The sequence below is a fragment of the Triticum urartu genome, chromosome 1A, assembly GCF_056163025.1.
Source record: "Triticum urartu cultivar PI428250 chromosome 1A, HENAU_Tu73, whole genome shotgun sequence".
NCBI classification, from domain to species: domain Eukaryota; kingdom Viridiplantae; phylum Streptophyta; class Magnoliopsida; order Poales; family Poaceae; genus Triticum; species Triticum urartu.
In genome coordinates this window covers 485294482-485322481 of record NC_141873.1, presented here as the reverse complement: position 1 = coordinate 485322481, position 28000 = coordinate 485294482, and the positions used below count along the sequence as shown (strand labels likewise).

The 28000-nt window shown below is 47.8% G+C and overlaps 5 protein-coding genes across 10 annotated transcripts; 3 read left to right on the top strand and 2 right to left on the bottom strand.

Annotated features, from left to right (window-relative positions):
- The first annotated feature begins 678 nt into the window (after positions 1-678).
- LOC125520997 (nuclear transcription factor Y subunit B) lies at positions 679-4410 on the top strand. Of its 3 annotated transcripts, XM_087526486.1 has the most exons (7): positions 679-835; positions 960-1210; positions 1299-2190; positions 2900-2995; positions 3066-3116; positions 3944-4009; positions 4090-4410. In XM_087526486.1, exons 2-3 carry the CDS (start codon positions 972-974, stop codon positions 1465-1467), a joined length of 408 nt encoding a protein of 135 aa, XP_087382612.1. In that variant the 5' UTR covers positions 679-835; positions 960-971; the 3' UTR covers positions 1468-2190; positions 2900-2995; positions 3066-3116; positions 3944-4009; positions 4090-4410. The 3 variants fall into 3 exon arrangements, with proteins under 3 accessions (XP_087382612.1, XP_087382613.1, XP_087382614.1); XM_087526487.1 differs by lacking the exon at positions 3066-3116; XM_087526488.1 differs by lacking the exon at positions 679-835 and having other exon boundaries at positions 964-1210.
- A 1931-nt stretch (positions 4411-6341) lies between these two features.
- On the bottom strand, positions 6342-10956 carry LOC125520987 (uncharacterized). 2 transcript variants are annotated; one of them, XR_015605243.1, is made up of 5 exons: positions 10798-10956; positions 10178-10656; positions 8104-10080; positions 6740-8008; positions 6342-6581 (listed from the first exon to the last, which is right to left on the bottom strand). XR_015605243.1 is itself a non-coding variant. In XM_048686028.2 (4 exons), exons 2-4 carry the CDS (start codon positions 10608-10610, stop codon positions 6819-6821), a joined length of 3600 nt encoding a protein of 1199 aa, XP_048541985.1. In that variant the 5' UTR covers positions 10611-10656; positions 10798-10956; the 3' UTR covers positions 6342-6818. The 2 variants fall into 2 exon arrangements, 1 of the variants encoding a protein (XP_048541985.1); XM_048686028.2 differs by having other exon boundaries at positions 6342-8008.
- Positions 10957-14015: 3059 nt separating this feature from the next.
- On the top strand, positions 14016-18887 carry LOC125535968 (uncharacterized). Of its 2 annotated transcripts, none has more exons than XM_048699066.2 (12): positions 14016-14292; positions 14387-14629; positions 15126-15201; positions 15527-15623; positions 16045-16147; positions 16252-16382; positions 16612-16789; positions 16887-17044; positions 17299-17508; positions 17661-18008; positions 18214-18340; positions 18423-18887. In XM_048699066.2, the coding sequence occupies exons 2-12, from the start codon at positions 14437-14439 to the stop codon at positions 18572-18574; spliced, it is 1773 nt and encodes a 590-aa protein (XP_048555023.1). In that variant the 5' UTR covers positions 14016-14292; positions 14387-14436; the 3' UTR covers positions 18575-18887. The 2 variants fall into 2 exon arrangements, with proteins under 2 accessions (XP_048555023.1, XP_048555010.1); XM_048699053.2 differs by having other exon boundaries at positions 14387-14641.
- Positions 18888-19996: 1109 nt separating this feature from the next.
- Positions 19997-23273, bottom strand: LOC125520979 (PWWP domain-containing protein 5). The gene is made up of 4 exons (XM_048686020.2): positions 23097-23273; positions 22702-22999; positions 21031-22584; positions 19997-20833 (listed from the first exon to the last, which is right to left on the bottom strand). The coding sequence occupies exons 2-4, from the start codon at positions 22961-22963 to the stop codon at positions 20370-20372; spliced, it is 2280 nt and encodes a 759-aa protein (XP_048541977.1). The 5' UTR covers positions 22964-22999; positions 23097-23273; the 3' UTR covers positions 19997-20369.
- Positions 23274-23391: 118 nt separating this feature from the next.
- On the top strand, positions 23392-26029 carry LOC125535959 (protein IQ-DOMAIN 2-like). Of its 2 annotated transcripts, none has more exons than XM_048699042.2 (6): positions 23392-23620; positions 23766-23873; positions 23966-24280; positions 24357-24560; positions 24730-24849; positions 24932-26029. In XM_048699042.2, the coding sequence occupies exons 2-6, from the start codon at positions 23787-23789 to the stop codon at positions 25766-25768; spliced, it is 1563 nt and encodes a 520-aa protein (XP_048554999.1). In that variant the 5' UTR covers positions 23392-23620; positions 23766-23786; the 3' UTR covers positions 25769-26029. The 2 variants fall into 2 exon arrangements, with proteins under 2 accessions (XP_048554999.1, XP_087382611.1); XM_087526485.1 differs by having other exon boundaries at positions 23963-24280.
- Positions 26030-28000: the final 1971 nt, after the last annotated feature.

Sequence of the window (28000 nt, the reverse complement as noted above, 5' to 3'; positions counted from 1 at the left end):
CGTGGAGATGGAAGAACGAGGAGAGAGCAAAAGGGAACGAGCAGGGAAACAAGACGCGTGGCCGAGAAATTTCTAGAGGAAAAGAAATGTGCGGGAAGAAGCAATGTGTGGACCCCAAGGATGCGTGGCGTGCGACTCGAGGCGGCGGGCGCGTCACGCGTGACGTGCTTTCCCACAAATCATACATAAACCCTCAACGAAATAAAGAATGACACCACCTCTCAACACGTGGAAAACACCATGTGCCAAGTGCAAACCAGGCACTAGGGCACCGCAGCGGCACCGTCCTAGACCGGGTCCACGGTGCGTCGACGGAGATGGAAGATAGGGGAGAGAGCAAAGGGATCGACCGGGGGAAACAAGACGTGTGGCCGAGAAATTTCTAGAGGATAAGGGAGAAACAAGGGGCGGCGGGTTGAAGCGGTGTGCAGGCCACGAGGGCACGCGCGACACGTTTTCAGCCGGTTGAGTGTACGCGTTTTCTCACAAATCATACATAAACCCTTATAGCAAATAAAGAATCACACCACCTCTCACCACACGGAAAAAACCACGTGCCAAAGTGCAAACCGGGCGCTAGGCGCCAAAAAGGCAGCGCCGCGGGGGCACACCGTCCTGCACCGGGTCCACGGTGCGCCGGCCATTCCGCTCCGGGTGGCTATTTATAGCGCTCCGACGAACGGCCCGGATAGTGGACGCCCCGCCCCCAAACGAATCGCACCCGCCTGCGCCGCCTTCTCTTCTCCAGCGTCGGATCTCCCCCCACTCGCCGCCCTCACCGCACCTCCATTCCCCTCCACCACCTTCCCTCCCTCCACGCGCTCCTCTATATAAGGTACGCCTCCCTCCTTCTCCCCTCTCCTCTCTCCCCCCGCTCCCGCGCTTCCGGCCGACGGGGGGCTAGGGTTTGGTGCGCTGATGGATCTGGTGGGGTCGCCGCCGGGGCTGCTGTGCTGCAGGAGGAGGGCCGGATGTCGGACGCGGCGGCGAGCCCCCCGGGCGGCGGCGGCGGAGGAGGAGGCGGCGGCAGCGACGACGGCGGCGGCGGCGGCGGCTTTGGCGGCGTCAGGGAGCAGGACAGGTTCCTGCCCATCGCCAACATCAGCCGCATCATGAAGAAGGCCATCCCGGCCAACGGCAAGATCGCCAAGGACGCCAAGGAGACCGTGCAGGAGTGCGTCTCCGAGTTCATCTCCTTCATCACCAGCGAGTAGGTGCCCCTCCCCTGTTTTGCCTGCCTTAAAAGTGTGGTCTTGTGCTGACCTGTCGCCGTTTTGTTTTGTCTGTCTGTGCTGCAGGGCGAGCGACAAGTGCCAGAGGGAGAAGCGCAAGACCATCAACGGCGACGACCTGCTCTGGGCGATGGCCACGCTGGGCTTCGAGGAGTACATCGAGCCCCTCAAGGTTTATCTGCAGAAGTACAGAGAGGTGTGTGCCCATTTAGCCATGTGTGACTTTTTTGTCTGAACTAATTGGGGATGGATTAGTGGTTTGGGTTTGGAAGTTAGGTAGGCCCGTCGCTAGTTTAATATTTTGCTGCTGTAGCGTGAATTAGCTCTGTTTGGCACTTTGGTTAGTCCTACTGTCCTGGAGTAGTTGGCAAGTTTAAACACCCCTATTCAGCTTGGTGACTGAGGACACCCCACACTGCCTGGCACCAATCAGCTTATTGTCCTTAGAACAGGTGTTGCTTTATCCTTCCAATTACTGCCATTCAGATCTTAAAAAAATTCTTTTTTGTACTGTTAATTCAGATAAGTGAATGATTCGAAGCACTAAGAATTGTCTGCGGAATCCAACTATTAAAATGAAGTCTTTTATTCAACTGGGACATGCATGCGAACACTACTTTCTCTTGTGCAGGCCCCAGCTATTTGACCCTGGTCAGCAGCAATTTAGTAGATGTAAACTTTATAAGAGAAGTTCAGAATTTGTTAAAGAAGTTACTGAAAGTTCCTTGCTTAAAGCTATGCATCATACTTACAAGTCAATAAGTCATACATAATCTAGCTTAAAGAATAAAGATCTGATGTCCATTCAATACTTCTTAACACAGCTTAGATTTTATGCATGGCCATTGGTCACTGTATGCTTTTTATCCTCCCCTGTTTAATCCAGTTTATCCATCTGACATGACTTATCTTGGTTTTCTTCTGTTTGGCGGATGGCTGTTTCTGATTGCAGACGGAGGTATGTGTATATCAAATTTGTTGTATAAGTTAAAAATGTGTTCCCTCCTTGCATGGATTCCTCCTATATCTTTTCATGTGTTCTTTGCCATTTACCCACAAAGTTTTCTGACTATTAAGTCTTAATGGAAGTTGGAATCACTGGAAATTGATCATTTGAGACTTTGAGCTATCCCATCCTGTTCATATCGTACTTGTATCATTTGTGCAATTTCAACTGACCATGTTAATTATTGATGTACTAGGATATTTGTATAACCTAGATAGGCTGGTTTATTTATGAATTTTGTAATTACATGACCTGTATGCATTGTTTCTAGGTTACCAACTGAACAAAAAAGCTGCATATATAACACAGACTAATTAAGGAGAATTTCACAAGCTTCCCCACTGTGTTGACCATTTTATGGTTGTTCTGTTGGCTTCTCTGACTGCTTGGTTCTTTTGTTCCCCATGATGCTTCTTTAACAAGTACTCCCTCCGTTCGGAATTACTTGTCGCAGAAATGGATGTATCTAGATGTATTTTAGTTTTAGATACATCCATATCCAAGACAAGTAATTCCGAACGGAGGGAGTAGATACTTCTTACTAGGGGTAGGATATTGATATGATTCATGATTTATTGATTGTACTATAATGTCTATACAAATGAGAGGGGTGACAAATATGACTCATCTAGTCATCTCTTCTTCTGTCAATACTTGACAGGGTGATAGTAAGCTAGCTGGGAAGTCTGGTGATGTCTCTGTTAAAAAGGATGCACTGGGTCCTCATGGAGGAGCAAGTGGCACAAGTGCGCAAGGGGTTAGTATGCCTGTTTTCTTATTTATTTTGTAATATTGCTGAAAAACTGAGCTATGTGCGTTCTTTATAGATGGGCCAACAAGTAGCATACAATCCAGGAATGGTTTATATGCAACCTCAGGTGATTATCTTAAATATGCTTGACAATGTTTTAGTCGGTTGCATAATATGGCCTGGACTTGATGTTTAGCACGAGTCTAGCAGAAAATAGTCATGGTTGATGCATGTGAGACGTCTCTTGTGGTTAGGTTGTAGTTAGACTCAGCAGCTCGAGAAACTTTGTAGTTTTTCTAGATTCAGCAGCTCGAGAAACTTCTGTTAAGCTGCTAGGCGTGCAAATGTCAGTTCCACTGATAGTATCTAGTGATAACTGTACCATCTAGCTGCCGTGTCCAGCTGTCCATGTTCCCATACAACTAAGTAATGACACCCTGTTCTCTGCAGTCTGCAGCACTATTAGAGAGAAACACTGCCATACAAAAGCAGTACTCTTTATTTGTTTCTCCAGTTAATCAAATCTAGTGGGTTGCAAAATCTTGCACGACATGGAACTTTATGAGCAAGTAGGATTGGCTCACGCATCCTCCATGTTCATGTGTTCCTTTTTTGGGTTGGTTTATACTTATAATCTGGGCATGTCGTAGTGTAGAGGCACTCTTATCTTGGCTGGGAAACCTAGATGTGTTGACAATGCACAAAAACAGGTTTATTTGATGAGGACGCAAATATGACGTGCCCAACTAAGTTTTATCTGTGCTATTAGAAATGCAAACCTTTTGGATATGTTTCATTATTCTGTTTGACAACATGTTTGTATGCGACGGAGTATCTAAGACTACAATTTTTGTAATGTGTTTTTCTTTGGTACGGTGAACTTGTTCATTCGTCAACAGTCGAAATAGTTTAATGTAGTTGTGTTTTCTGACAATTCTCTTTTCCCTTGTACAGTACCATAATGGGGACATCTCAAACTGAAGATATGGACCATCTCTGAGACTGCTGCTACTCTGCTAGGTATGTCCCCTACATACACGTCACTGAATCATATAATATTGTGATCATTATGAAATGTCTGATGCATTTCTAATATATAGGCGGGTTTTCGTCATGTGGAGAGCACTAAGCAGTTAAGGAAAACTCTTAATACCCCCATTAGTCTCGTGTTATTGGGTCTGCCAGAACTGATGCTCCAAGGCTGCTTCCCAGATGTAAATTGCTTTTTCCTGAGAATAGATTCAGTTGTGGTTTAGCATGGTTGTTGTTGTTGTCTGTATATTTATGATGATTAGCCTCGTCGTGGCTGTCATTCGGTTCCATATAATCTGGGTATTTGGGGGAGACATAACTCCTCCAGGTGTAGTTTGTCCTGAACTAGCTGTATCAGACTCTTGAGAAGAGTTGCTTTTAGTCCTTCACCGACTCCCATGTGCTAAGATCGCTCTTGAGACGAATGCATTTTGCCCCTCCTGCTGCCTGCATGCCACAGCGCTTTTCTTATAGGCATCTGGTTCACCCATGCGGATGATACTAACCAACTTCATGTCACTTACCCATACAAATTTTGATTCAACACAACATCGCGGACTCCTTTGATTCAAAGGAGTTGCGTAGGATTTTTGAAGGATTTGGATCCTTAGGGTTTTTTTTCTATGGTGACTATTTGATTCGCAGGATTGGAATCCGTACTAATTTATTTCATACGACTCATTTGTACTATGTTTTGGAGGAAAATTTCATCCACCCAAACCTCTTGATATTTTTTTTTTGGTTTTTCCTGTGCTATCAAACGCACTTTCATCCAAAATCGAGTTCTTGTAGGATACAAGAAAACATGATGTTCTATTCCTCTGTGAATCAAAGAGGCCCTTACCAGAGGCAAACCAGGCCAATTACAGCAGAATTAGAGCTTTACATGCCAGCAGAAGGTCCAAACCGCTTTTCGGGCCTAGATTCCAAAAACATACGGATAGCACAAAAATAGGATTCCTTATAAGAGATTTGAGAGAATGCTAAAATTTTATATACACTCTTTTGATTCAAAGGAATTTCATACGATTTTTGGAGGATTGGAGTCTTGGAAAACTTGGGCAGGTGATCCGACATGATTCACACTGAGCAAGTTGAGGTAAAGTCGGGTGAAGATCAGTCTCTTACATTGGTTGAAGCATGTGCCCATGGATGTTGTGACCTTCTTGAAGGCGTCGACAGGGTGCTCTTTCTTCCTCATCTTGAGACAACTCCAAGGGAATCCCTAGATCCACCTGTTCCCCTTTTGAGGGCATCAATTTTGGAGTTCAATCCGGCTGAAGGGACCAGTAAATGTGTTGGGAGGATGGGTCTGGCATGATGTCTCATATAGCAACGACTGACTACATTGAGCTGTTGTGGCGGGGTACGAGCAACGACGATAACATGCGATGGGCATCTGGTTGAGGGAATCCTCTGCGGCACAGTCCTTACACATCTCTCATTTGCGCGTTTTCAAAATGGGAGTGGCCTTGCCACTTGCGAGTTTTTATTTTTTTAGGCAATCTCGCTAAGTTTTTATTCAACCGTCACCATTGTTGCAGAGACGAACGGAAGACCATGTGGCTGTCCTAACCAAGCACAGCGGCCAGGCCCAATGATAAAGCGAACTTCGCTAAATTGGGCAGCTATTTGTGAGTGTGGCCGGTTGTTTGGCATAGGCCGACGTGGGCTTTGGGCAGCTATTTCAGTGGCGACCTGGTGGCTCGTTGGTGCTTCAATGTGACGAAGTCGGTGTTGTTTGGTCAGGAAAAAGCGATGAATATAGCTCTTGCGGACAACCTCGACGGTGGCCTTCCTCTCGATAGTGCATGTGGGTAGACAGGCCGGCCAATTGTGTCTGGTGTAACGGATTTCACCCGGTTTTCAACAGGCCAATTGTGCCTTGTGTTTCGAGGCATGTTGTAACTGGTTTCGCTACCAACAAAAAAAAACGATTAACGTATGAAAACTTCATAAGGATTTCAATCCTTCAAAATTGCTACTGAAAATTCTATGAATCAAAGAGGTCCTTCATATCTTCAAACTCAGCCATTACTATCCAACAACCTGACCAATTGGCCACAATCATGAAGTCCAGTCATAGATTCCGAAAGGACAGAAAACAATCTAAATTCACCGTCTTGTCTCTTATTTTCTGATCTACTTAGAATTCTATCATACGAGTACATCCGTTAGAAAGTATGTGAGCGCATTGCTCAAACCAAAAGCACAGCAAACCATCAGGAATAAACATGGCGCGAGTCAAAACAAGCAAAAAATGTTGGCCACAAATCAACACGCAAGCAGAATCTGTTAGAAAAATACAGGAGTCACGATGGAAAAAAAGAGGGGAGAAACGAGCTCCAGAACACAACCAGTTTACAAATGACAATCCATACAAGAATCATATGATGTCCCAGCAGATTCAACCGACGGGGCTGCTGACAACCCGACACTAAAATGTGCATACGAAAGAACATGGCTTTGCCTACCTGATTCAGGATGCTAATTAACCAGATGGAAAAGCCGCACCAACCGAAGTTCCGCAACAGCTCCGCTTTATGGTTACACCAATACCCTAGATGATTGATGAAGCTTATGTGAAAGGGCCCAAATATATGCTACAGCCTTAGCTAACCTAACAGCGGTGCGATGCTAGGGTCAGACAGACTCCCGCCTTTTCCTATACAAAACATGGCATCCTGATGGGGAGAACCGGTTGGGCAGATAGATTACCTTGATACCGACAGAAACAAGAATTCGCCGTGAGCTAGCTAGCCTTTCTGTTCAGTTGCACCACCTGCCCATCAGCCGCCTATGCCATGGCGTCCTCCTCGGCTGTCATAGCTTTCTCCTCTGGCGCTTCGACCATGGCACCCTCTGCGTTTTTCTTGGCTGTCGCAGCTTTCTCATCCCGCGCTTCGACCATGGCATCCTCCACTGGTTTCTTGGCTGTTGTAGCCTTCTTACCTGGTGCTTCAGCCGTGGCACTCTCTACAGGTTTCTTGGCTGTTGTAGCCTTCTTACTTCGTGTTTTAACACCGACACCCTCTGCAGTTTTTCCAGTTGTTGTAATTTCAGCATCAGCTGCTTCGGCAGTCGTTTCACCTTGTGTGGACATACCAGCAAGTGCTTCAACAGCAACTCTCTCATCTGGTGAATCGCCTGTGGCTTCACCTACACCAACCTCCCCACGCGGTGATTCAGCAGCATCCCTGTTTTCCATTTCATCCCCTGGTGCCCTCCCAAGTGTCCCTGCAGTAGCTTTATCTTCTACAGTTTCCTCAACTGGTGCTACAGCTTCTGACTCCACAGCTCCCTCAAACACGACTTCAGTCATAGTTATCTCTTCTGCAGTTTTTCTGTCCACATTGGTGTGTCCACCTGATGCATCGATTACATCTTCCACTTGAACAGTTTGCTCGGGACAGCTGACTTGTTCCGGTTCTATTTCAGCAGTTTTGGGTTCCACGATTTGCTTTTTCAACCCAGCTTCTTGGACTGACACTTCAGTTAGGTCTTGAGCAGTGTCCCCTTCTGCTGCTGTACCCACGTGTTCGACTGGTGTTTCTGGTTGAACTTTTGAAGTGTCGGGTACAGCATCTGATGGAACTTTGACTTGCTCAGTTACAACTTGATCTACAGATTCTTCAGTCAATGCTTCATCCTCCAGCTTCACATCACAAGGAATTTTAACTGCATCTTTTGGAGCTTGATTTTCCATTGTTTGCTCAGTTACATCAGCTGTTGCAATTTGGTCAGATGGCCCAGTTAGCTCAGCAGCAATTTTTCCTGCTTTCTTAACAGCGTCAGCTTCAGGTTGGCATGCTTGCTGGACGGTCTCAACTTGTGCACCTGATGATTGCTTTACAGGTTCAGCTTGGCATGCTTTCTTGACAGTCTCAACTTGTTCACCTGATGATGGCTGTACAGCTTCAGCTTTCTCAGTTTTGTCGACCTGGTTATCTTTCACAGCATCCAGTGAAACTTTGGGCTCACTTGGACCTAGAGAAAAGACATCATCACATGGTTTAAGCATGCAACATTGTTTTAGTTGTGAACTAGTAACTTTTTCTTAAGATAAAAATAGGAGTGTTTACCAGGAAGCTTTGGGCCATGATCTCCAGGGCATGCCTCAGATTTATTCGGTTCTGACTCTCCTAGAGAAAACGGCATATTCACTAGACGAAAACTACGAAGCGAGGGACCAACAGTGCCATACTTCCCAGCAGCGTTGAAAGCCTTTTCAGCATCAGCACGCTTCTTGAACACAATTTTAATAGTATTTGTGCTCTTTTGCACTTCACTTTCAGATTCTTTTAGTGGGCCATAGCGACCGAATTTCTTGATCAGATCATTTCCTGAGAGAAGATCAGTTGACCTGCCAAAGCTTAAAACAAGTGCAGTGGGCTTCCACTCGTCGACTATCTTTTCGTCAACATGGATAATTGATCTTTCTATCACTTGTATCTGCTTCTTAGGAGCCACTTGTATCTGTTTCTTAGGAGCCACTTGTATCTCTTTCTTAGGAGCCATCTGCTGATCCTGTACAGAGGACAAATCTGTTTCATGTGATGACTTGCGCCTACGCCTTGGCCTCGTGTTGGTAGAAGCTCTTTTGAGGCTATGAATCGGGTGATTAAGCAAACTCAAACCAGACCAGTAGGAGTCCTGCATATGATCAGTAGTCTCTAGCTCAGGAGAAGGCAAAACCCTCTTCTTTCTCCTCCTCTTTGCTGTACTTTTTTCGATAATGCTTGCTTCAGTAGCAACAGAGACAACGTAATTCCTGAAATCACTGAAGTAACTGATTGTCAGTGCCGAGAAGTTGTATCCATCCGTTGGCTCTATGGCAACCGAGCAAAGCTGAGAGAATAACTCCTTGGGGTCCGCAAGGTGATGGCTATGCAAGCGTCTCCTCTTTGCGCACTTTTCCACAGTAAGTTCATTCGCAGCATCATCACTAGAGACATCAAATTCTGCATTCTCTGCTTCAGCGGTATTTTCATTCTGGGACTTTGCAATGGGCGAAGGCCCGGTCAGCTGGCTTGCAGCTCGCCGAATGCACTCTCCAATCTTGAAAGAACCACCAGTTGGTGACTTTGCATCCAAATCTTCAAACGAGTCAAGACTTCTTTTCTTATCATCGAAGTCCTTGATCATTTGTCTTTCCGCTGCAACTGCAGGCTTCTGTTTCCCTGGCAACTCCAGTTTATCCTCAGGCTTGTGTTTACGAGGTCTCCCCCTGCCTCTTTTGGGCTTGACCTCTGGAGGAGGCACTTCACTGACGACAACTTCCTCAACCACTACATCCTCGATGGGAGAAATATCTGTATCATCCTCGACCCATGCACTACCGGTCTGGAAGGATGCAAGTTCAGGGCATCCCTTAGATCGATAGAAAGATGTAAGTTGAGAACAGGCTATCACTAACTCTAGGAGATCACCACCTTGGCCAGGGAACAGAGCTAGCGACCTAATATAACGAAGAAGGCTTTCTGGACTAAAAGATGCCAAGATCTCAGACCGGTTGACTGTTGAGCAAGTAACTCCATCCTTGAGCCCAGCATTCTCAACCATATATGACATTCCACTGTCAGAGAGTTCTTCTGGCAGACAAGCACAGCTCATCCCTGACAAAATCCGCCTTGAAAGTTCTTCAAGTGCATAATTGACAGAACCGACAAAGGAATCCAAACTACTCTGTTTCTCCATCTGTGAATAGTCTGTTACAAAAGGCTTCAACTGGGATTCGTCGCACCATGCAAAAGTGTTGTCACCAAAATATGCAACCAAATGACTATCCTTTCTCTGGTGCTTCAATGCCAGCTCAGATGCATTCGAAGGATCAAAGATCTCACCGGGCCACCAAGGGTGACCTTTCACTTTACCCCAGACAAGATCAGAGACTCGAAAGCCTTCTTTGTCAAGAGGAGGAATGCTGTATCTGGCGCACTGAGCAGAAATTGCCAAGCCATTCTGTATCTCCTCCTCGAAATGTGCCACACCATTATCCTGTCCTTCATTTCCGGCCACAGGGGTTGCGTTGACATGATATTCTCCGAGTTCACCAGAATCTGAAACGAAGTGCGAAAATATTATTCAACGCTGCAGGCTAGAAGCGGTGGCATCTACTATAAGCAGTACACGAAAAAGTGACCGGAGCCTCCTTACCGGCTTCGGCTTGCTCAGATGTAGCAGAAGCACCAGCAACATCCTCTGCTGTGACCAGCTCCCACTCAGGCTCGCCAGTCAAAGCTCCAGCCTTGATGTCGCTGCTGCCGCTTCCAAGCCCAAGCCCGTTGATGGAATCACCATCGACACATCCTTCTGTGACAACCATGCCAGCTGCCTCCGTGGCGTACAACGGATCAACCGCCGCAGCCGCATCTGCCTCTTCGCGGCCGGCATCTGGCGCACCTCGAATAGCATCCCGGGCCAGGGCAGCCCCCTCATCCTTGACCTCAGCGGCAGCAGCCACCTCCTCGGAGGCCTCCGCCATGGTCACATCGGAGTCTCCCGCCGGCCCCACGGCACCAGAATCCTGCTTGGGGCCGGCGTCCGCCCCCGGATCCGGGGACGCGACGGCCGCGGGGCTCGAGCCCATCGGAGCAAAATCACCCTGCCGAGCAAGGGCGCCGGGGCGGGGGAACCTGGAGGATTTGCGGCGCAGAGGAGAGAAGAGATCAGCCACGGAGCTCGGAAATTCCCCGCCCGCTCTCGATCTGGAGAGCCGCGGGCGGGGGGAAACCCTAGTTTCCAGGCGGATCGGCGACGGGGGCTCGGGAATTTACCTGGCGCGCGCGGGGGCGCGGTGCAGCCGGCGGGGGGTCGGGGTCGGAGGCGGGGGAGGGGGGGAGGGAGGCGGAGGCGGAGGAGGAGGCGGGGGAGGGGGAGGGAGTGTGCGCTGCGCCCTAGCGAGCTGGTCGCGTGCTCCAGCAGCAGCGTGTGCGTCACTGCGCTCGGGGTCGAAAGGGCCGCCGGGGGATGATGGGTGGGGGAAACAGAGTTGTTGGGCGAGCGGCTAAATGGAAAACAGTTGTTTCTTGTGGGCCGGCGCGGCGCGGCCTGCCAGTGAAAAGGCCTGGCAAGGCACGGCCGGTGTGATCGGCCGGCCCGCGTTCATATTGGGCCTTCCAGGCCTTCTGCGTTTTAAAAAATCTTAAAATAAAAGAGGCAAAGTGCCATATGGCCCAGCACCATTTTTTGACTTTGTATCGAGCATTTGAGCTATGCTAGACAAATTCTTGGCGAAGAATTTGAGCAGCTCTCATATTATTTGACGTATTTAGACGAACCTCGGCACCAAAGGCACGGGTCAAGGTTAAGGCGAAGCCTTTACACCGCAAGTTTACCTCCGAGGGAAGTAAGAAACTATGATGATTAACCCATGTCTAATTTAGTTGCCCATGTTTATGATGGGGGTGTCGTCCCGAGGGGATTTATGGCTCCTTTGACAAAGGACTCGCGCTTCTCCAGGAAGGGCGTCAATGGCCGCCAAAAGTACCACACGTTAAATGAGCACATATGTATATGCAAACCCAAGGAATGGGTGGGGGGAGGGAAGGGTCTTGGCATTCTCGATTCTCGTTGTATGAAAGGGGAAATGGGGTGGAGAATCCTATGGGATTGGAAGGGGGCTTTGGTCGTCCTCCCCGTACGCGTAGCCCCCACGCGCCCATAATGCCCGGAGATGCTCGTTGGGTACTGCAAAAAAACTGTTTGATGGAATGTATAAGAGAAATGCAGATGGAGGAAGATGCATTTTTTTATGAGAGGAGAGTGATCATAATGGCATGCGAGCCCATGTATATTTCGTCAATCAACCAAACTCCAGTCAAATGTTGTTAGTTTTGGTTGCCACATCATCGTTTATAGTGGGACCTATCTATCAGCTTTAGAGACAGCAAGTGTTTGTCTGAGCGATCAATGTTTTTATGAAAACTGCCAACACAATGACGACGTTTAAACAAAAAGGTGATGGTTTTTTAAATTAGAGTCCCCACCTGTGGTGTTTTTTTTCAATTTACTCCCCTCGTGATGTTGGTCCGGGCACAAACACTGATGCACATGCGGGTCTCTTTTTGGGTTGTGGCGTGCGACCATCGTGAAGAACGACCCGCCGCCATGGCAACGGCCTGCACACTCCAAGGCTGTAGGGTTTGGAGAACAAAAATGTGCCCTGTCTGTCGGGCCAGTGACACGCCTTTTGTATGCACTATTTTTTGCCTTCGAATCGACTATGCAAAACGAGGCTAAGCCACTAAGGTACAACTCAGCCTTTCTAATGACAAGTATGAAAGTTTTTTTTTTTGCGAGTGACATATATCAAAGTTTCAAATGGACTATTTTTAATGTTTTTATTAGTGACATTTTGTTGTTTCAAAAGAAGTTACAAAAATTCGATTTAAGTAGTCAAACAATTATTTTGGTCATTTGTAGATATTTTTCAATTATTTCCATCATATCTGGTCAAATTCAGAATATTTCAAACAGGTACCGACATTTCATTGTTTACAAAAATCCGTACTCAATCTTTTCAAATTTGTATTAAATATTACCAATTTTTGATATACTGGGTGCATGTATGCAAACTATAATTGATTATGACTAAAGTACATAAAAATTGTGTGAAATATATGTGAATAGTTCTTGAAATTGTTTGTATGACTCGACGATTGAAATATGTGTGAATTTTCATAAATGTATATAAACATTTTTAAGTAGAGAATATTGATGAAAATAAAAAAAACATTTCACAAAAATGTGGCAAAGAATCCATTAAATGTCTTTTTTGAAATGCCCCCAAGAGAATTGAACAAATTTGAATGAAACTAACAAGAAACCAACATCGAAATCTTTTTGAAACAATTGTGAAACATGCATTTTTTCCAGAAATTGAAACATTGTTAGGACCCACCAAGTATATCTAATAAATTAGATGAGGAGTGTTTTTTTAGGCTACCATATTGTTGTTTTAACACAGCGCAATTGCAGATGCCCACATATATGCATATGTGCACACCCTTCCCTTATGAGTACTTCCAAAATACTAAGCCCACATCACATCTTGAGATTGACAAAGTTATTGCAGGCGTCTCGTAGTCGACGAAAACATCTTCTTTTACTTAACGAACATCGCTGAAAAGACTGAAATAATCTAAAAAAATACGAGCATTACTGCCAAGTTTAGGACTTAAAGCCTGGTGAGTTGGTTCCACAAGAAACCTAACCAATTGAACTCATTTCACGACCTATTCTATTATTGCCTCTCGTGCTTGACTACGAAATAAAACAATAAAATGGTATGAAATTACCATCCCGACATCTTTGTCCCTAAATGTAATTATGAGGTTTTCAATTGGCAGCTGAAAGTCCAGTTCATCAATCTTAAGATGTGATGTCGGCTCAATTTCCTAGTGAACCGCGTATGTGCATTCATATGGATGAGTTTACGTGCGTATTCTTGTTAAACATGTGCGTGGATGTAAGCATCTACGATTGTTCCGTATAGGTGCTCTTAGAGGTAGGGTCTGTGTATGTGCATTCATAGAGCGTGTATGTTTTTTTAGAAACATGTGCACATATATGAGCAACTACAATTGCCCCGTGTTAAGAGAAAGTTCCAGCTATTGAAAATTTGCGAACCAACATGTGGTTGGATGGTTAGAGGTACAGTGATATCCCTAGCCCATCGGGATTCAAGCCATGGTATTTGCACTATTCTTGGATTTATTTTAGGATTTTCGACGATGCACTTTCAGTGAGAGGGGACGTTCCCGTCGACGATGAGGCGCCTAAGGCGACTTCAAAAATTTTAAAATGATATGCGGGCCCAGTCTCTCAAAGGTGCTCATAGAGATAGGATGTGCGTGCGCGTGCTTATAGCGGTGAGTGTTTACGTGTATATATGAGCGCATGTTTAAAAAAAAGTTACCGAAAATTTGAGGAAAACTAGCGTATAGGGTGTAGGCCCATTAATAGTCGTGGGCCAAGGCCTGTTGTGCGATGCCTCCGGCCACCAACAGCCGAACCGCCCGCCGCCAGCCCGCCACCCCCGCACGCCGCCAGCGCTAGGGCCACAGCTGAGCGACGGCCGGCAGAGGGACCCCTACTCGCCGGCTCACCGCGACGCCTCCGCTCCGCACCACCAGGCCTCGCTAGCGTGCCGCCGTCGGTGCTGACCCTCCTCGTCCGCTGCCCACTCCTCGTCCGTTCCTTCCCCTCGTCTCCGCCGGCGGCGCCAGCCGACCCCGAGGCCCGACAGCAGCTCGGCAGCGACCGGCCAAGTATGTCTTTTTAGTTGACTATATCAGTTTACCGTTTTTTAGTGCAGAAGAATCCGGTTTTCAGTTATCACTGACCGTGCCTCCTTCTCCCCAGGCCGCCCAGTCCTCCTGTCCCGCCTTCCGCGCCGCCAGCCACCAGCGCGCATGGTTTGCGCCGCCATCTCAGTAGCCGGCGGACCTGCCACGTCCCTCTCCCGTCGTCCAGCACTCGGCCTCCACAGCCGTCGCCTGCTCTGGGCTCGCGCGACGAGTCAATATACAATGAGCCGGGTTGCGCCGCGGCTGAGCTCCACCATGGTTGGGGCCCCCACCCCCGACCATGACGAAGCACGCGCAGGTGCGCAGGGAGGTGATGGGATTGGCTTTGATATGATTATCAGTAGGAATTTGGAATAGTCACATTGGATATTACTACTTATCAGATTCGTAGTAGCTTATTCCTCCTACCAGCGGTTTCAATGTAAAATAGGTTGTTGAACTGATGAATGAATATATATGCCAATAATCCATCACTTGATTCTCCTTCCTGCCTGCGTTTTGATATGACAGTAGACTAGTGTAAAAAACGCTCTTATATTATGGGACGGAGGGAGTACTTGCAACCAGCCACTTGGTCTAATTCTTGAGAACGTTTTGTATTGGTTGTTTAGTTCTATCCGGAAATCATCTGTTGTTATGTGCTAATCGATTAATCTTGTTAGAACTCATGTGTTTAAGTATTCAAGTAACATGGGTCCTAAGAGCCGTATATTCTCTTCATTTAACTTTTTCTCGTGCATAACATATAGAAATGCTTGAAGCAATGAACTAATGACAAGTTCCTACATCAACAGGAGTGAAGCAAGCACTCATATCACTGTCGGATAAAACAGACTTGGCCAGTCTTGGAAACGGTCTTCAGAGCTTGGGGTAACTCTTTCGTGCTGTGGGATCCCCATGCATCACCATGGAGAATTATGTCGTACATCAATGCCTACTTCAGGTAGTGCTGATTTATCATATATATTGTCTTTCCCAAATTATGCATTGCTCACAGTAGCCTTCTCGTTAGCAAGTTAATCTCTCCTGGCTGCATGCTTTTATAGGCTGACTGTTGGTGCGAGGGTTAGTGTTAATATTTATGAAGCTTAATATTGTACAGGAAGAAGCATTCTCCAGCTTAGATTTACCAATGCTATTTTTTTTCTCCGTTCTAGTTATGTAGGGTCTTACGAAGATTTTTTTGCGCCTGTAGGTTTTCTATCATCTCCACTGGCGGTACAGCGTCAAGCCTGGAAGCAGCTGGAGTGAATGTTACAAAAGTTGAACAGATTACACATTTTCCTGAAATGGTATAGCTTAATTTATTGTTTAGCTGCTGCTTTCTTGAAATGGTTTTATCCAGGCATGATTTACCATAGTCAATAAAGTAGTTCCTGAATCAAATTTGTTGCAAGTGCTGTAAAATTTCATTTAATGAAATGTTTCTGTAGCACGCTATAGTTGATATAGTTGGCAAGTGTGATGTCCATTTGTGTAAAAGGTGCATGTGGGTCTGATATAATCATCATTCTTTATTTCCAGATCTCTTCTCTTTGAAGTCTCTTGAATCCTCACAATAATTGTTGAATAATCGACATACAACCAAATTATTTTTCTCTTGTCATCCCACTTTAGCCTACCTTCTGCTTTGCCTCTGGCTAGTCATTTAGAGGATATTGAGTATATATTTTTCTTTTCATCTCCATTTACATTTCTGTTTTGTGATTGCAGCTTGATGGAAGGGTAAAAACATTGCACCCCAGTATACATGGTGGTATTCTTGCACGAAGAGACCAGGAGCATCATCTTAAAGCATTGAATGAGCATGGCATCGGTGAGAGTCCATTTTTTTAATCTTATATTAGTTGGCCGTTCATGCCATTAAAGAAAAATCTTGTCTTACATTGTCATTTAACTAGGACATTTGTTTGGGCACAGGGACATTTGATGTGGTTGTAGTGAATTTGTATCCATTCTATGATAAGGTCACCTCTGGTGCAATTTCTTTTGAGGATGGCATTGAAAATATTGATATTGGTGGGCCTACATTGATCCGGGCTGCAGCGAAGGTAACTGTGTTTATCATTTGAAAGTACATACTTAGAGGTTGGTTGAAGTTATAAGATGTTTTGGTAGGCTAAAATAGCCTTAAAACGTCTTATAATTTGGGACGGAGGTAGTGTCTGCTTGCTGTTTATTGAAAAACTGTTTTATGTTCATTTATACTCGTGGGGTCAATGTAATAGTTCTGTACAACTGATGTACGGCTTAATATTGATATCTTTGTTAACCTGACAGAATCATAAGGATGTTCTTGTTGTTGTGGATCATCATGATTACCCTGCTCTATTGAAATATCTACAAGAAAAGCAAGCGGACCCGCAGTTCCGCAAGATGCTAGCATGGAAAGCTTTCCAGCATGTTGCTTCTTACGATTCAGCTGTCTCAGAGTGGTTGTGGAAGCAAACGAACAGTGGTATGATCATTCTTTTGGTGAATGGTCCAATACCTATCTGATAGTTTCATCTGCTATTTTTATTGGATATCACATTGTCATGGTCGTATGTATGTAGGAGATACATTTCCCCCAAGTTTTACTGTTCCCCTCTCGATGAAGTCTACACTTCGGTATGGTGAAAATCCTCATCAAAAGGCAGCATTTTACGGTGACAGGAGTCTTTCTCTAGTCAATGCCGGTGGTATTGCAACAGCAGTTCAGCACCATGGAAAGGTTAGGACATCATGCATTTATTTTCCAGTTCGTGCTCCAAGTAAGTGGCCCAAAAATTATTCAAAAATATTCAAAGATCAATCTCTTCTGAGATGGTGCCACGAATTCCATGTCTCTCAAATTTAGTATTTAGTTTGTTCGGTACACATACAACTTGTTTCTGGATATTCCTGCTCCTTGTGAACTCATGCTGTTGAAAAGTTCAGCGATGCTTCTTTAGGGGTTTTCATAACTGGCATCCTTGCTCTTTGCAGGAAATGTCCTATAACAACTACTTGGATGCTGATGCTGCATGGAATTGTGTGTCAGAGTTTGAGAACCCTACTTGTGTTGTGGTTAAGCACACCAATCCGTGTGGCGTTGCATCCCGCCAGGATGTTCTTGAGGCATATAGATTAGCTGTAAAGGCAGATCCTGTGAGTGCATTTGGGGGAATCGTTGCATTCAACACCACAATTGACGAGGTATGCACTAGACTCTGATCTTATGTTTCGCAAGCTCTAACATTTTTGTAGTTGTGTTGCTCTGCCCATGATATGTTCCTGCATGCTCATTTGAAAATTCCCAATTAGTCGTGAATTGCGAGAGGGGCAACTAATAAATCTACCTTGTGTAGGATCTTGCAAAGGAGATCCGTGAGTTTAGAAGTCCTACAGATGGCGAGACACGGATGTTCTATGAGATCGTGGTGGCACCAGGATACACAGAGAAGGGCCTCGAGGTCCTCAAAAGGAAATCGAAGACGCTGAGGATCCTTGAGGCGAAGAGAAGTGGGAAAAACATGTTGTCGCTCAGGCAGGTCAGTGGTGGTTGGCTAGCTCAAGAGTCGGACGATCTAGCCCCAGAAGACATCACCTTCACGACAGGTTCTGAGAGAGCTCCGACAGACAGCGAGCTCTCGGATGCCAAGTTTGCCTGGCTCTGTGTGAAGCACGTGAAGAGCAATGCCATTGTGATTGCCAAGGTTAGTCTGCATTTCTCAGTGTGCCAAGGAAAAAATAGGGCTGAGTAAATTTCAGTTTGCAACACAACTGTCGCAAGCAAAAAAAATACACCTGCTGCTGTCAGTGTTTGTATTCCACAACTCACAAATCACTGACCTGCCAAGTTTGGTTCGGTGAATGGTTTTGCTGAGTGAATTGACTTGACTGATCCTCTTGTGAGTGCAGGACAATTGCATGCTGGGCATGGGAAGCGGGCAGCCAAACAGGGTGGACAGCCTGAGGATCGCCTTCAGGAAAGCAGGGGAAGCTGCCAAGGGAGCCGCTCTGGCCAGCGACGCCTTCTTCCCATTCGGTGAGAACAAAACAACCCCATTCGATTCGACCAAGTGAGATCTTACAGGCTGTTAAACTGACTTGTGTGAGTGAAACTGCAGCCTGGAAGGACGCCGTGGAGGAGGCGTGCGAGAACGGCATCGGAACGATTGCGCAGCCCGGTGGCAGCATGAGGGACAAGGACGCCGTCGACTGCTGCAACAAGTATGGCGTCTCCCTCCTCTTCACCGGCGTCCGCCACTTCAGGCACTAAGCCTAACTTTGAGTGCTGAAGGTCATCGCCGCTCTACTGTCGGTCCGTCCGCCGTGGAAACTCGCGGATATTTTTCGCAATAAGGCGGACGCAGGTGGGTTTGCGTCCAACTAGGAATAATTGTATGACAGGGGAGAAATCGTTTTGCTATGTTGTATCACATTGCTGAGCCAACAGAGAGTGGGTAATAACTAAGGTCAGAAAACCAGGGCCAACTAAGCAGAAACTGTGTTTGTATTCAGACCTCGACATGAATCAAACTTGTGAGGCCATTCTGACCTTATCAGATGCCAGCACGTGATCTCTGCTTGAAGATTTGTGATCACCAGCGACCTTCAGATGCTGGTTTGTAGAAATATGATAATTCTGTGGATGGTTAAAGGGTGTCAGATGAGGCTGCCTGAGTGTAGCTTCCGGAGAAAGAAGATTTGATCGTTTTTGTCCTTCTGGAATTCAGATGCATATGTTGAAATATAGAAGCATTCTACAGAGAGGAGCACCGCGAAGCAGAATGAGACCTCAATCTACTTGAGGTGCATTTGCAACTGTACAATGTCCTGCTTGTTGTTGTTTGTTTACAACTTGAGCAGTGTCCACATCGCTGGTGCTGAATTTGTGCAACTTGCATGCTGACAGCCTCCCAAAGAGTTGTATCGCATGCTGTTTGTCTAGACCATTTGGCTATGTTAGCTTCTCGGACTCCGGCAGCGGGCTCGGCGGTGCGGCCACGAGCACCCAGCGCCGGCCTGGAGGAGCAGGTCCTGGGCGCCATACCGGTCGCCCTGCGCCCCTGCCACCTGACCGGGGCCAGCACGGAGCTGCAGCTGCCCACCCGAGCCCCCGGCGACGCCATCGAGGAGGAGCTCCCGCCCCTGTCCATCTGCGAGCGGCGGAGGGCAATGTTGAGCGTGAACTCCTCGTCCGACGCGGACGAGCTCGAGCCCTCCCTGGCGAGCGCCGTCCAGTCAATGTCGGACTCGCTGCCGGATCCGACCATGGCGGAGGGGTGGGTAGAGGGCCGGGAGAGGAAGGGGAGGAGGCAATGGTGCCGAGAGGTCGAGAGAGTGAGGTTTCACCAAGGTTTTTTTCTTACAAAAGTTGGATATGCCTTTATTACTGTTTTTTCCCTTAATCTCTTCCCGCCTAAAAACAATTATATAATTTTATTACCAATAACCGATCACAATGGTGTTCTCACTACTATTGGAGGAACAATTGCACCCAAAGAATTTAGAATAGACGGATGAGAATTCCGAGTCCACTCCGTTTGAGATGCAACTCATACCTCTAAACAATAAACAAACAGAAGCAAACAATATATATTGTATTTCCTATTCTCTCACCAGGCAGAAATTCATGATCATTTTTCACTATCTTGGTGATGGGTAAACACTACATGGCAGTCAAATGACAAGAGAAACATCAGTTAAAATCATGGTTTCCATATGATGTTCGAGTAATCAGTTGTGCACGCTAGACACTTAGATCTAGATGAAATTTATACAAATGAACACGAAGGTGTCAATGCTGTTGTTGCCACAAAAATGACAGTATGGTACTATAAGAGTCTACCACTATTCTCTATACAGAACGCATCATACAGATGAGAGAACACATTGACATTGACTAGACGACATGAATGTCAACACAGTTCAATATAAGCTGGTTCGGTACCCACTTGTCCATCAAATGCAACAGTTGGGCCGCCGCCCAGAGTCTTGTCAGCTTCTTTAGTTTCCTATAATCCGCTGGTTTGGCTGCAATCGCACCTTCCGCGGTTTCCTCAGCTAATGGTTCAGCAGCAGCTAAATTTTCTAGCCTCCCCAACAGGCATTTCAACTGTTGACCCCTCGATTCCCTGGAGCGTGTACTCATCCCCCACAGACTGTTTTGGTACATATCGAGTAAAAGCTTGAGCTCTCAGGTCCTTAGGCATGCTAGTTTCTTCTCGAGACTCATCCGTATTATCAACTTCCATGGTATCTTCCGAGGCCTCGACAACACCATGTACACACACAAGTTTGTGTTTTAGGGTGTCATCTACAATTCCAGTTTGCATGGTATCTGAGAGAACATCAGGTGACTCTTCATTTCTGCCTCCGGCATGTAAAGCACGCTCGGTATTGCCTTCATCTTGTCCTGCAAGCTTGACCATCTCAGTGTGTTCAACTGATGGATTCCTTACAGTTTCACCTTTGTCAGCTTTGTCGACGATGTCAATTTGCGCAGAATCCAGTGCAACTCCAGACACCCTACAAGCTATAATAAGAAAACACATACAAAAGGTACTGTAAGCAACTAAGCATATTAGCTCACTGGATTTTACTCCTTCCGTTCGGAATTACTTGTCGCAGAAATGAATGTATCTAGACGTATTTTAGTTCTAGATACATCCATTTCCGAGACAAGTAATTCCGAACGGAGGGAGTACAAATTTAAGAGAAAGAAATGTTTACCAGGAGTCTCCATGCCTTCAGGGCGTAACTTGGGATAATTCAATTCAGTCGTTCTTAGAGAAAATGGCATATTCGCAAGACGAAAACTTCGAAGTGAAGGTCCAAAAGAGCCAAAGTTGCCAGCAACACTGAAAGCCCTTTCAGCATCGACACGTTTCCTGAAGACAACTTTAGCAGTATTTGTGTTCTTGTGCACTTCAGTCTCGGTTTCTTTTAGTGGTCCATAGCGACTGAACATCCTAATAAAATCCATTTCTGAAGGAAGAGCAATTGACTTGCCAAAGCACAAAACAAGTGCAGTGGGGTTTACATCGTGGACCATCTTCTCGTCAACGTGGATAATTGATCTTTTTATCACTTCTACCTTTCTGTTAACACCCAACGTTTCAGGCTGCATATCACATACAGGGGAAGAACGATCTGATGAAGGTGCACATGTTCGTCGCGTCTGTCTCCGCCTACGTATCGGCCTTGTTTTTCCACTTGCCCCTTTGAGGCTATGAGTCGAGACAGTATGTAAACTCAGTCCAGACCAGTAGGCGTCCTGCATATGGTCCGTTGTTTCTTCCTTAGGGCAAGGCAAAAATTTCCACTCTTCACTCCTGTCCCCTTCAGTTTTTCCAATCATGCTCATTTCAGTAGAAGCTGCCATCCCAGATAATAAGTCCTTGGTGTCCACACCATGGCGCCTCTGCACACGCCTTCTTTTTGCCGGCTTCTTCACAGAGATGTCAACTTCACCACACTCTGTTTCACCAATGTTGTTATGAACTATCGGTTCATTCTGAGGCTTCACAATGGGCCTTCCCTCTGTCAACTCTATGTCATCGTCAGGCTTTCGCTTACGAGGTCTTCCCCTACCTCTTTTGGGCTTCACACTAGGCTGCACTTCATTGGTAACAGTTGTGTCGATGCCATCCTCTGCCCATGCACTGCCAGATTGAAATGATGCAATTTCACCGTATCCCTTAGACCGATAGAAAGACATAAGTTGAGAGCAAGCAATCACTAAATCCTGCAGAACACCTCCTTGGCAAGGGGACAGAGCCAGCGACTTCATATAATGAAGAAGGTGTTCTGGACTGAAATATTGCAATATCTCAGCCTGGCTAACCTTAGAGCAAGCAACTCCAGCCTTGAGCCCAGAATTCCCACGCAGATAACACATGCCATTCTCAGAGAGGTATTCTGGGAGACAAGAGCAACTCGCGGCCGTCAATATCCGCGTTGAGAGTTCTTGAAGCGCATAATTAACTGCATTGGTGAAGGCATCAGAATTGCCTTGTTTCTCCATCTCTAGACAGTTGTCCATGAAAGGCTTCAACTGGGATTCCAGACACCACGCAAAAGAGCCGTCACCAAAAAATGCTACCAGATGGTGGCCCTCTTTCTGATGCTTCAATGCCAGCTCAGATGCATCCGAAGGATCAAAAATTGCACCAGGCCACCAGGGACGACCTTGCAATTTAGCCCAGACAAGATCAGAAACTCGAAACCCATCTTTATCAAGGGGAGGAAGACGGTATCTAACACGCTGACCATCTTCGTTCGATCCTGCAAGATCACAAAAACTGATTAGTCAGTGATGACATACAAGTCGAAGGATGAAGGGCGCGGAACCAACACGCAGTAGATCAAGCTAACCAGAGTCTGGTGTCAGAGTATGCTTACCGGCTTCAGCATCGTGTGGAGGTACGGCAGGATCAGAAATCTCCGCCGTGTCGGCGGCAATATTCTGTGTCTGCGCCAGGCTACTCCCCTCCTCCTCCTCCTCGCCCTGCAACCCACCAGATTCCGCCATCATGGCGTCAAAATCTGCCTCGCCGAAACTCCCCTGCGCCATCGCCTCCCCGTCCGTGGCGGCATCCACCGGCGGCAGCTCGTCCCGCCCCTCCGGGTTCACCCCTCCCTCCACCCCCGAAAGCCAGATCATCGCGGCGAACCAACCGCCGGCGCCACCTACTCGAATCTGTGGAATTGGGGCGGAGATGTCAGTTGGCGCACATTAATTAAAGCCTCGAAATCCCCAATCGATCTCGCCGCCGCGGGAGGGGAGGGCGAGGTACCTCAGGCACCGGCCGGCGGGAGCGGGGGGCCGGGGGAGGGAGCGAGCGCGAGCTCCTGCGCGTCGGCCGGGCGGGCGGAGACGGAGGCTCTAGGGTTTGGCCTCCGGGTGGCTTCGGCCTCTGAGGCTGCGCGCGCGCGGGCGATTTGGGTGGTGATATCGGCGAGCTCGGGTAGGGACCGATTGGGAGGAGGAGACGGGGTGGGAAGTGGCCGAAAGGCCGGGCTATATGGGCTGGACTAACGGGCCTGCCGAGGGGTGGGCCGTGAGGTTGGTTCGTGGGCTGGTTTTGCTTAACTGGGCCGTGGGGCGTGTGCGCGTTTATCACGGCGGAGCGTGAGGCGCGGTGGGACTGAAATGTAGGGACAGGAACAGACGCCAGCCAGCCAGTGGGTCCGCGACGGCCTGACGGGGAGTGGACGTGCGTCAAGGCGGTTCGCCGTCGTTGACGAGGTTGCAGGCGGACGTGTCCGACTCCGGCGCTATCGACGGCATAGAAGGCGAGCCGGCAGAAGACAGAAGAAGGTGATCTCTTTCTCTTGTGTTGACATTTTTGTTTTGCTTGATCTGTGGCAATGTAGATTGGAATGATGCTAGCTTTGCTGCCGTAAACATCATTCGATTTCCACTTGTTCTTGATGATTTTTGCATCTTGTCATCTCATCGATAGGTGAAGAACGCAGAGGGGGCAATGGGGAAGAAGGTGAGGTGGTTCGACGCCGTGCACAGGATCCTGAGCCCGTCGGAACCTGATCGCGACGAGAAGGAAGACAAGCAGGTAACTGAAACCGTGCAATTCTCCCGTCTTCATCGAATTCCAGTCGACGCAAATGACCGATCCGCATCGATCGATGTTCTCGATCCAAGAAGCCGGCCGAGAGACCGACGAGCAAATCGAGCTTCAAGAAGCTATGGCAGTTCGGCAAGTCCAGCACGTCCACTTCTTCTTCCTCCGCGGCGCATCAGCAGCCTCCTCCGCAGCCCGATCAGCAGGATGCTGCGGAGGCCAAATCCACCGGAACGACGAGCGAGCAGAACAATGGTGGGTTCCAAGTCGCAGCGCTCGCCGCACCGGTGGCGCAGCAGCCGGCAGAGGCTACGGCCGTCGTCACGCCAAGAGCGCCCGCGCGGTCAAGGGAGGAGCTTGCCGCCGTCAGGATTCAGACGGCTTGCAGGGGCTACCTGGTAATTGCATGATCACATTTCGATCTAGCATATGTCTAACATGTTGAAAACTTGGGAACATTTTATTCACGTTCAGGTAAGGAAGGGGTACAAGGCGAGAGCACAGGCTCGGCTGATGTCGCTGCTGGAGGGGGTCGCCGTGAAGCGCCAGACGGAGGATGCGCTGTACAGCATGCAGATGATGACGAGGGTTCAGACCCAGATATACGCCAGGAGGGTCAACAAGGACAAGGCTCTCAAGAGTCAGGTCCAGCCCAAGCAAGGGCCTGACAAAACCAAGGTGCGAAGCATCATCTCATCTGCTCCGATCATCTATCGTACTAGTTCGTAACGATTCTTGTTCATATGGTACGACGATCACGACTTGCCGATCGATCGATCGATGTCTGAAAATTCTCCGGTATGCTAGCTGAACCTGACCGGTGTGCTGCTGACATTATTGAGCGCAGACTGGTGAAGTCTGGGATCACACTCACCAGTCCAAGGAGCAGATCGAGGCCACGCTCGCGACGAAGCAGGAGGCTGCGTCGAGGCGGCAGAAGGCCCTGTCATACGCTTTCTCTCACCAGGTAGCCATCGGGTCTACGTTGTGGATGGCACTGTCGCTCGACGTGTTCATGTCCTCTGCTGAACTCACTCTGTCTGGCGCAGTGGAGGAACAAGAGCCCCTCTTCTTCATCTTCCTCTGGGAGAGGGAGAGTGACACCCACGCTGTCGCACCCTCCGACGTTCATGGACCCCGGCTGCCCCAACTGGGGCTGGAGCTGGGCGGAGCGCTGTCTGGCGGCGTCCAGGCCGTGGGAGAGCCAGACCGCGCCGCCGGACGTCAAGGACCGCGCTGCTCCGGCCAAGAGCGTCGGCCGGGCCGCCAGCCCGAGGGTGTCCATCTCGGTTCATATTCCCACCACGCCGACGGGCAGGTCCGCTCGGCCGGCCGGCCGGTCGTCGCCGTCGACCCCGACGCAGCCGCGGTCACCCTCGGTGCCGGGAAAGACGATCGCGTCGCCCCGGCGGGCTCCGAGCCCGAGGGGTAGCCCGTTCAACAAGTCGGGAAGCACGCTATCGGAACGCCCGCGGAGCAGCCAGGAGCACGTGGGGGCAAGCAGTGGCGGCGGTGGCGACGAGAAGGAGACCTCGCTGCGGCGGACGACGAGCTTGCGGTCGGGGGAGCAGCCGAGGAAGCTGAGCCTGGGAACGAGAGAGGTGGACGCAGGCGAGACGGGCGACGCGCCGGTGACGCCCAGCTACATGCAGGCGACCAAGTCCGTGAAGGCCAAGGCCCGGTGCGCGAGCCCCGCGGCGGCTGACAAGGCCGAGCTCCCCGAAAGGGTGCCTCTCGTGTCCTCGCCGTCGATGAAGAGGCGCCCGTCGCCGGAGTTCCCGGAGAAACAAGGGGTGTCGTCGCCGAGGACGCCAAGGACGCCGAGCACGCCGGGCAAGGCGAAGCCGGAGATCAGGACGAAGCGGCCTCCCAGCCCCAGGCTCTAGCTCGCTGGGCTTGCGTATATCCACAGTGGCAGCACGATAACTGTATGAGGTTTTCTTATTTTTGTTGCCTAGTTTCGAATTTGTAATCTAGCATTTTTGGTCATTTTTGTTTTTGAATTTGTAAATTAGCGCGGTACAAATTTATCTTCTTGAGTTGGCTAACGCTGGTCTAAAGACTCTTTCCACCTTTGTGAATGTATTATTTAAAATGCATGATTTTTTAGATGATGATTTTAAATGCAAGCTCGTGAGTGGATTTTGTACCAAACGTGCATGGATCCGCTGTCCGCATTAGACGTTGGTGCCGAGTTTTCTTGATTAATCGAAGCATATTATTATACTACTACTATATTTCGCCATATTTTCTCTCAATGGATAGTTATTGTAATGTTTCATTGTACCAACAAAAGTGCAACGTTGAAACATGTTTTGAGGTGGCATGAACCTATAGATTACACACTCGACAGGTTGAAACATGTTTTGGATTTGGATGTGAATCTTTACTAGGCATCATACCCTAACGGGCCTACATAGTACTAAAGTTCCGTCAGTTAATTTGAATCGGAGAGAGTACAATAATTAGGGTTTTTGGACACAATAAACACTACTCTTAAGACTTTACACATAAAAAAACACACTGTCAAATTTATCAGTTGAGTGTGCAAAACCTCATGCGTGTGATCTTGAGTAACGAGAAGGTAGCACGACTACAACTCCAACGTGCCACGTCGACTAAGTAATTACCAAATTTTATCGAGACCCATTTGTTTAGGGTTTAGGGCTTAAGGTTTCATATTTGGAGTTTAGGGTTCATGATTTATGTTTCAGGGTTTAAGTTTTAGTATTTGAAACTTGTTATCACTCGTTTGATCATGTTTTAATAGTTGAAACTTGTTATCACTCGTTTGATCATTTGTTCGGTGGGATGTACAAGTGATTGACAATTTAGGGTTTGAGTTTTGGTAGGATGAGCACGATCTTGAGTATTGTGGCATTGAGAAGGGGGTTCTTTGTATTCATCTGATTGCCCCAGTTCGTCGTGTTTGCACCGATGTAGAGGACGCTTGCAGGCGGTTCTTAGGTTGTGCGTACGAGGTAAGTGTTGTCGCAGTCAGTTTCAGAATTAGATTAGTTGGCTTTGTTATATGTTTCAGAATTTTGTTACATGTAAAAATGTGTGCGTATGAATTTTGCAGGGCCCTCTTGCTTGCGACTATGTTAAGTGGGTTGACAAAAGGTGGGAAGACAGGGCAAAGACAGTGATTATGGATCTGTCTTCGAAGAACATAAACCTGGAGAGCAGAATTAAAGCTTGTGAGAGAGAAATGGAAAAGAACAAGCTTGAAAAGAGGGCAAATGGAAGGATCCACAAGGAAAGGCTGTTGTTTAGGGATAGGATCATAACATTTGGTGGTCTTTTGTATCTTGGCATGTTTGCCATTATGTTTGCTGTTATTGTTAGCAAGTAGAAGTGGTGGATTACTAGTGATGTTAAGACAACTCCGTAGCATTTCTTCACTTTTGTTTTTAGTAGTTGATGTTGGCATTGCTGTCATTTTGAAAAGATCCGGGATTTTGCAGTGCAATAAAGTTCAGACATTGTTCATCACAACATAGTTCTTGACTACAAACATGGATACATTGTTACGAACATGGACTAAAATTTGATACAAAGATGCTAAACATACGGAGCACGAACTGAAACCTGACAGAATAGTAGTGAACAAGCTAAACTGAAAATAGAATGCATGGGTAGATAATATCGAAATGCAGGTGCTTCTTCTACTCATCGTCGTCGGATGAGAGGACAATTGGGTTCTTGTTGTTGCCCTGTTGAGCGGCAGACGTCGATGCACCGGCATATGCTGCTCTTGCTCGCTCCCTGGCTGCGCGCTCTACTTCTGTAGCCTGATGGCGGACGGCATCTACCTGCGCCATGGACCAGGACGCAGCTATGACGGCATCCGAGCTGCTGCTTGGGTGCGCTCAGAGCCTCATCGGCTTGCGTGGTGAGCAAGGATGCCTCATACGCCGGAGATGGTAGCCCGAAGACCACTTGGTCGGGTGGCAGGTATTCGTCGCGACCAGCCTCCCTCCGCTAGGCGCGCAGTCTCTCTTGCACCTCCTCAAACTCCGCCTCCTCCCGTGCATCCTCCTCCTCGTGCTCCCGACGGACAGCAGAGAGCTCTGAAGCCGTTGGCTCGATGTCAGAGTCTGCGGTGTAGCGGCTCG

Excerpts from the sequence above, each read along its gene's own strand:
- LOC125535959 (XM_087526485.1), top strand. The coding sequence starts at position 23,787 with ATGGGGAAGAAGGTGAGGTGGTTCGACGCCGTGCACAGGATCCTGAGC. Across the intron at positions 23,874-23,962 it reads ACGAGAAGGAAGACAAGCAG|AAGCCGGCCGAGAGACCGAC; the intron begins GTAACTGAAACC and ends TCTCGATCCAAG. Across the intron at positions 24,561-24,729 it reads AAGGGCCTGACAAAACCAAG|ACTGGTGAAGTCTGGGATCA; the intron begins GTGCGAAGCATC and ends TATTGAGCGCAG.
- LOC125520987 (XM_048686028.2), bottom strand. The coding sequence starts at position 10,610 with ATGGGCTCGAGCCCCGCGGCCGTCGCGTCCCCGGATCCGGGGGCGGAC. Across the intron at positions 10,081-10,177 it reads ATCTGAGCAAGCCGAAGCCG|ATTCTGGTGAACTCGGAGAA; the intron begins GTAAGGAGGCTC and ends ACTTCGTTTCAG. Across the intron at positions 8,009-8,103 it reads TCATGGCCCAAAGCTTCCTG|GTCCAAGTGAGCCCAAAGTT; the intron begins GTAAACACTCCT and ends TCTTTTCTCTAG.
- LOC125520997 (XM_087526487.1), top strand. The coding sequence starts at position 972 with ATGTCGGACGCGGCGGCGAGCCCCCCGGGCGGCGGCGGCGGAGGAGGA. Across the intron at positions 1,211-1,298 it reads ATCTCCTTCATCACCAGCGA|GGCGAGCGACAAGTGCCAGA; the intron begins GTAGGTGCCCCT and ends TCTGTGCTGCAG.
- LOC125520979 (XM_048686020.2), bottom strand. The coding sequence starts at position 22,963 with ATGATCTGGCTTTCGGGGGTGGAGGGAGGGGTGAACCCGGAGGGGCGG. Across the intron at positions 22,585-22,701 it reads TCCACACGATGCTGAAGCCG|GATCGAACGAAGATGGTCAG; the intron begins GTAAGCATACTC and ends GTGATCTTGCAG. Across the intron at positions 20,834-21,030 it reads TGAAGGCATGGAGACTCCTG|CTTGTAGGGTGTCTGGAGTT; the intron begins GTAAACATTTCT and ends TTCTTATTATAG.
- LOC125535968 (XM_048699053.2), top strand. The coding sequence starts at position 14,437 with ATGGTTTGCGCCGCCATCTCAGTAGCCGGCGGACCTGCCACGTCCCTC. Across the intron at positions 16,148-16,251 it reads ATTGAATGAGCATGGCATCG|GGACATTTGATGTGGTTGTA; the intron begins GTGAGAGTCCAT and ends GTTTGGGCACAG. Across the intron at positions 18,009-18,213 it reads ATGCCATTGTGATTGCCAAG|GACAATTGCATGCTGGGCAT; the intron begins GTTAGTCTGCAT and ends TTGTGAGTGCAG.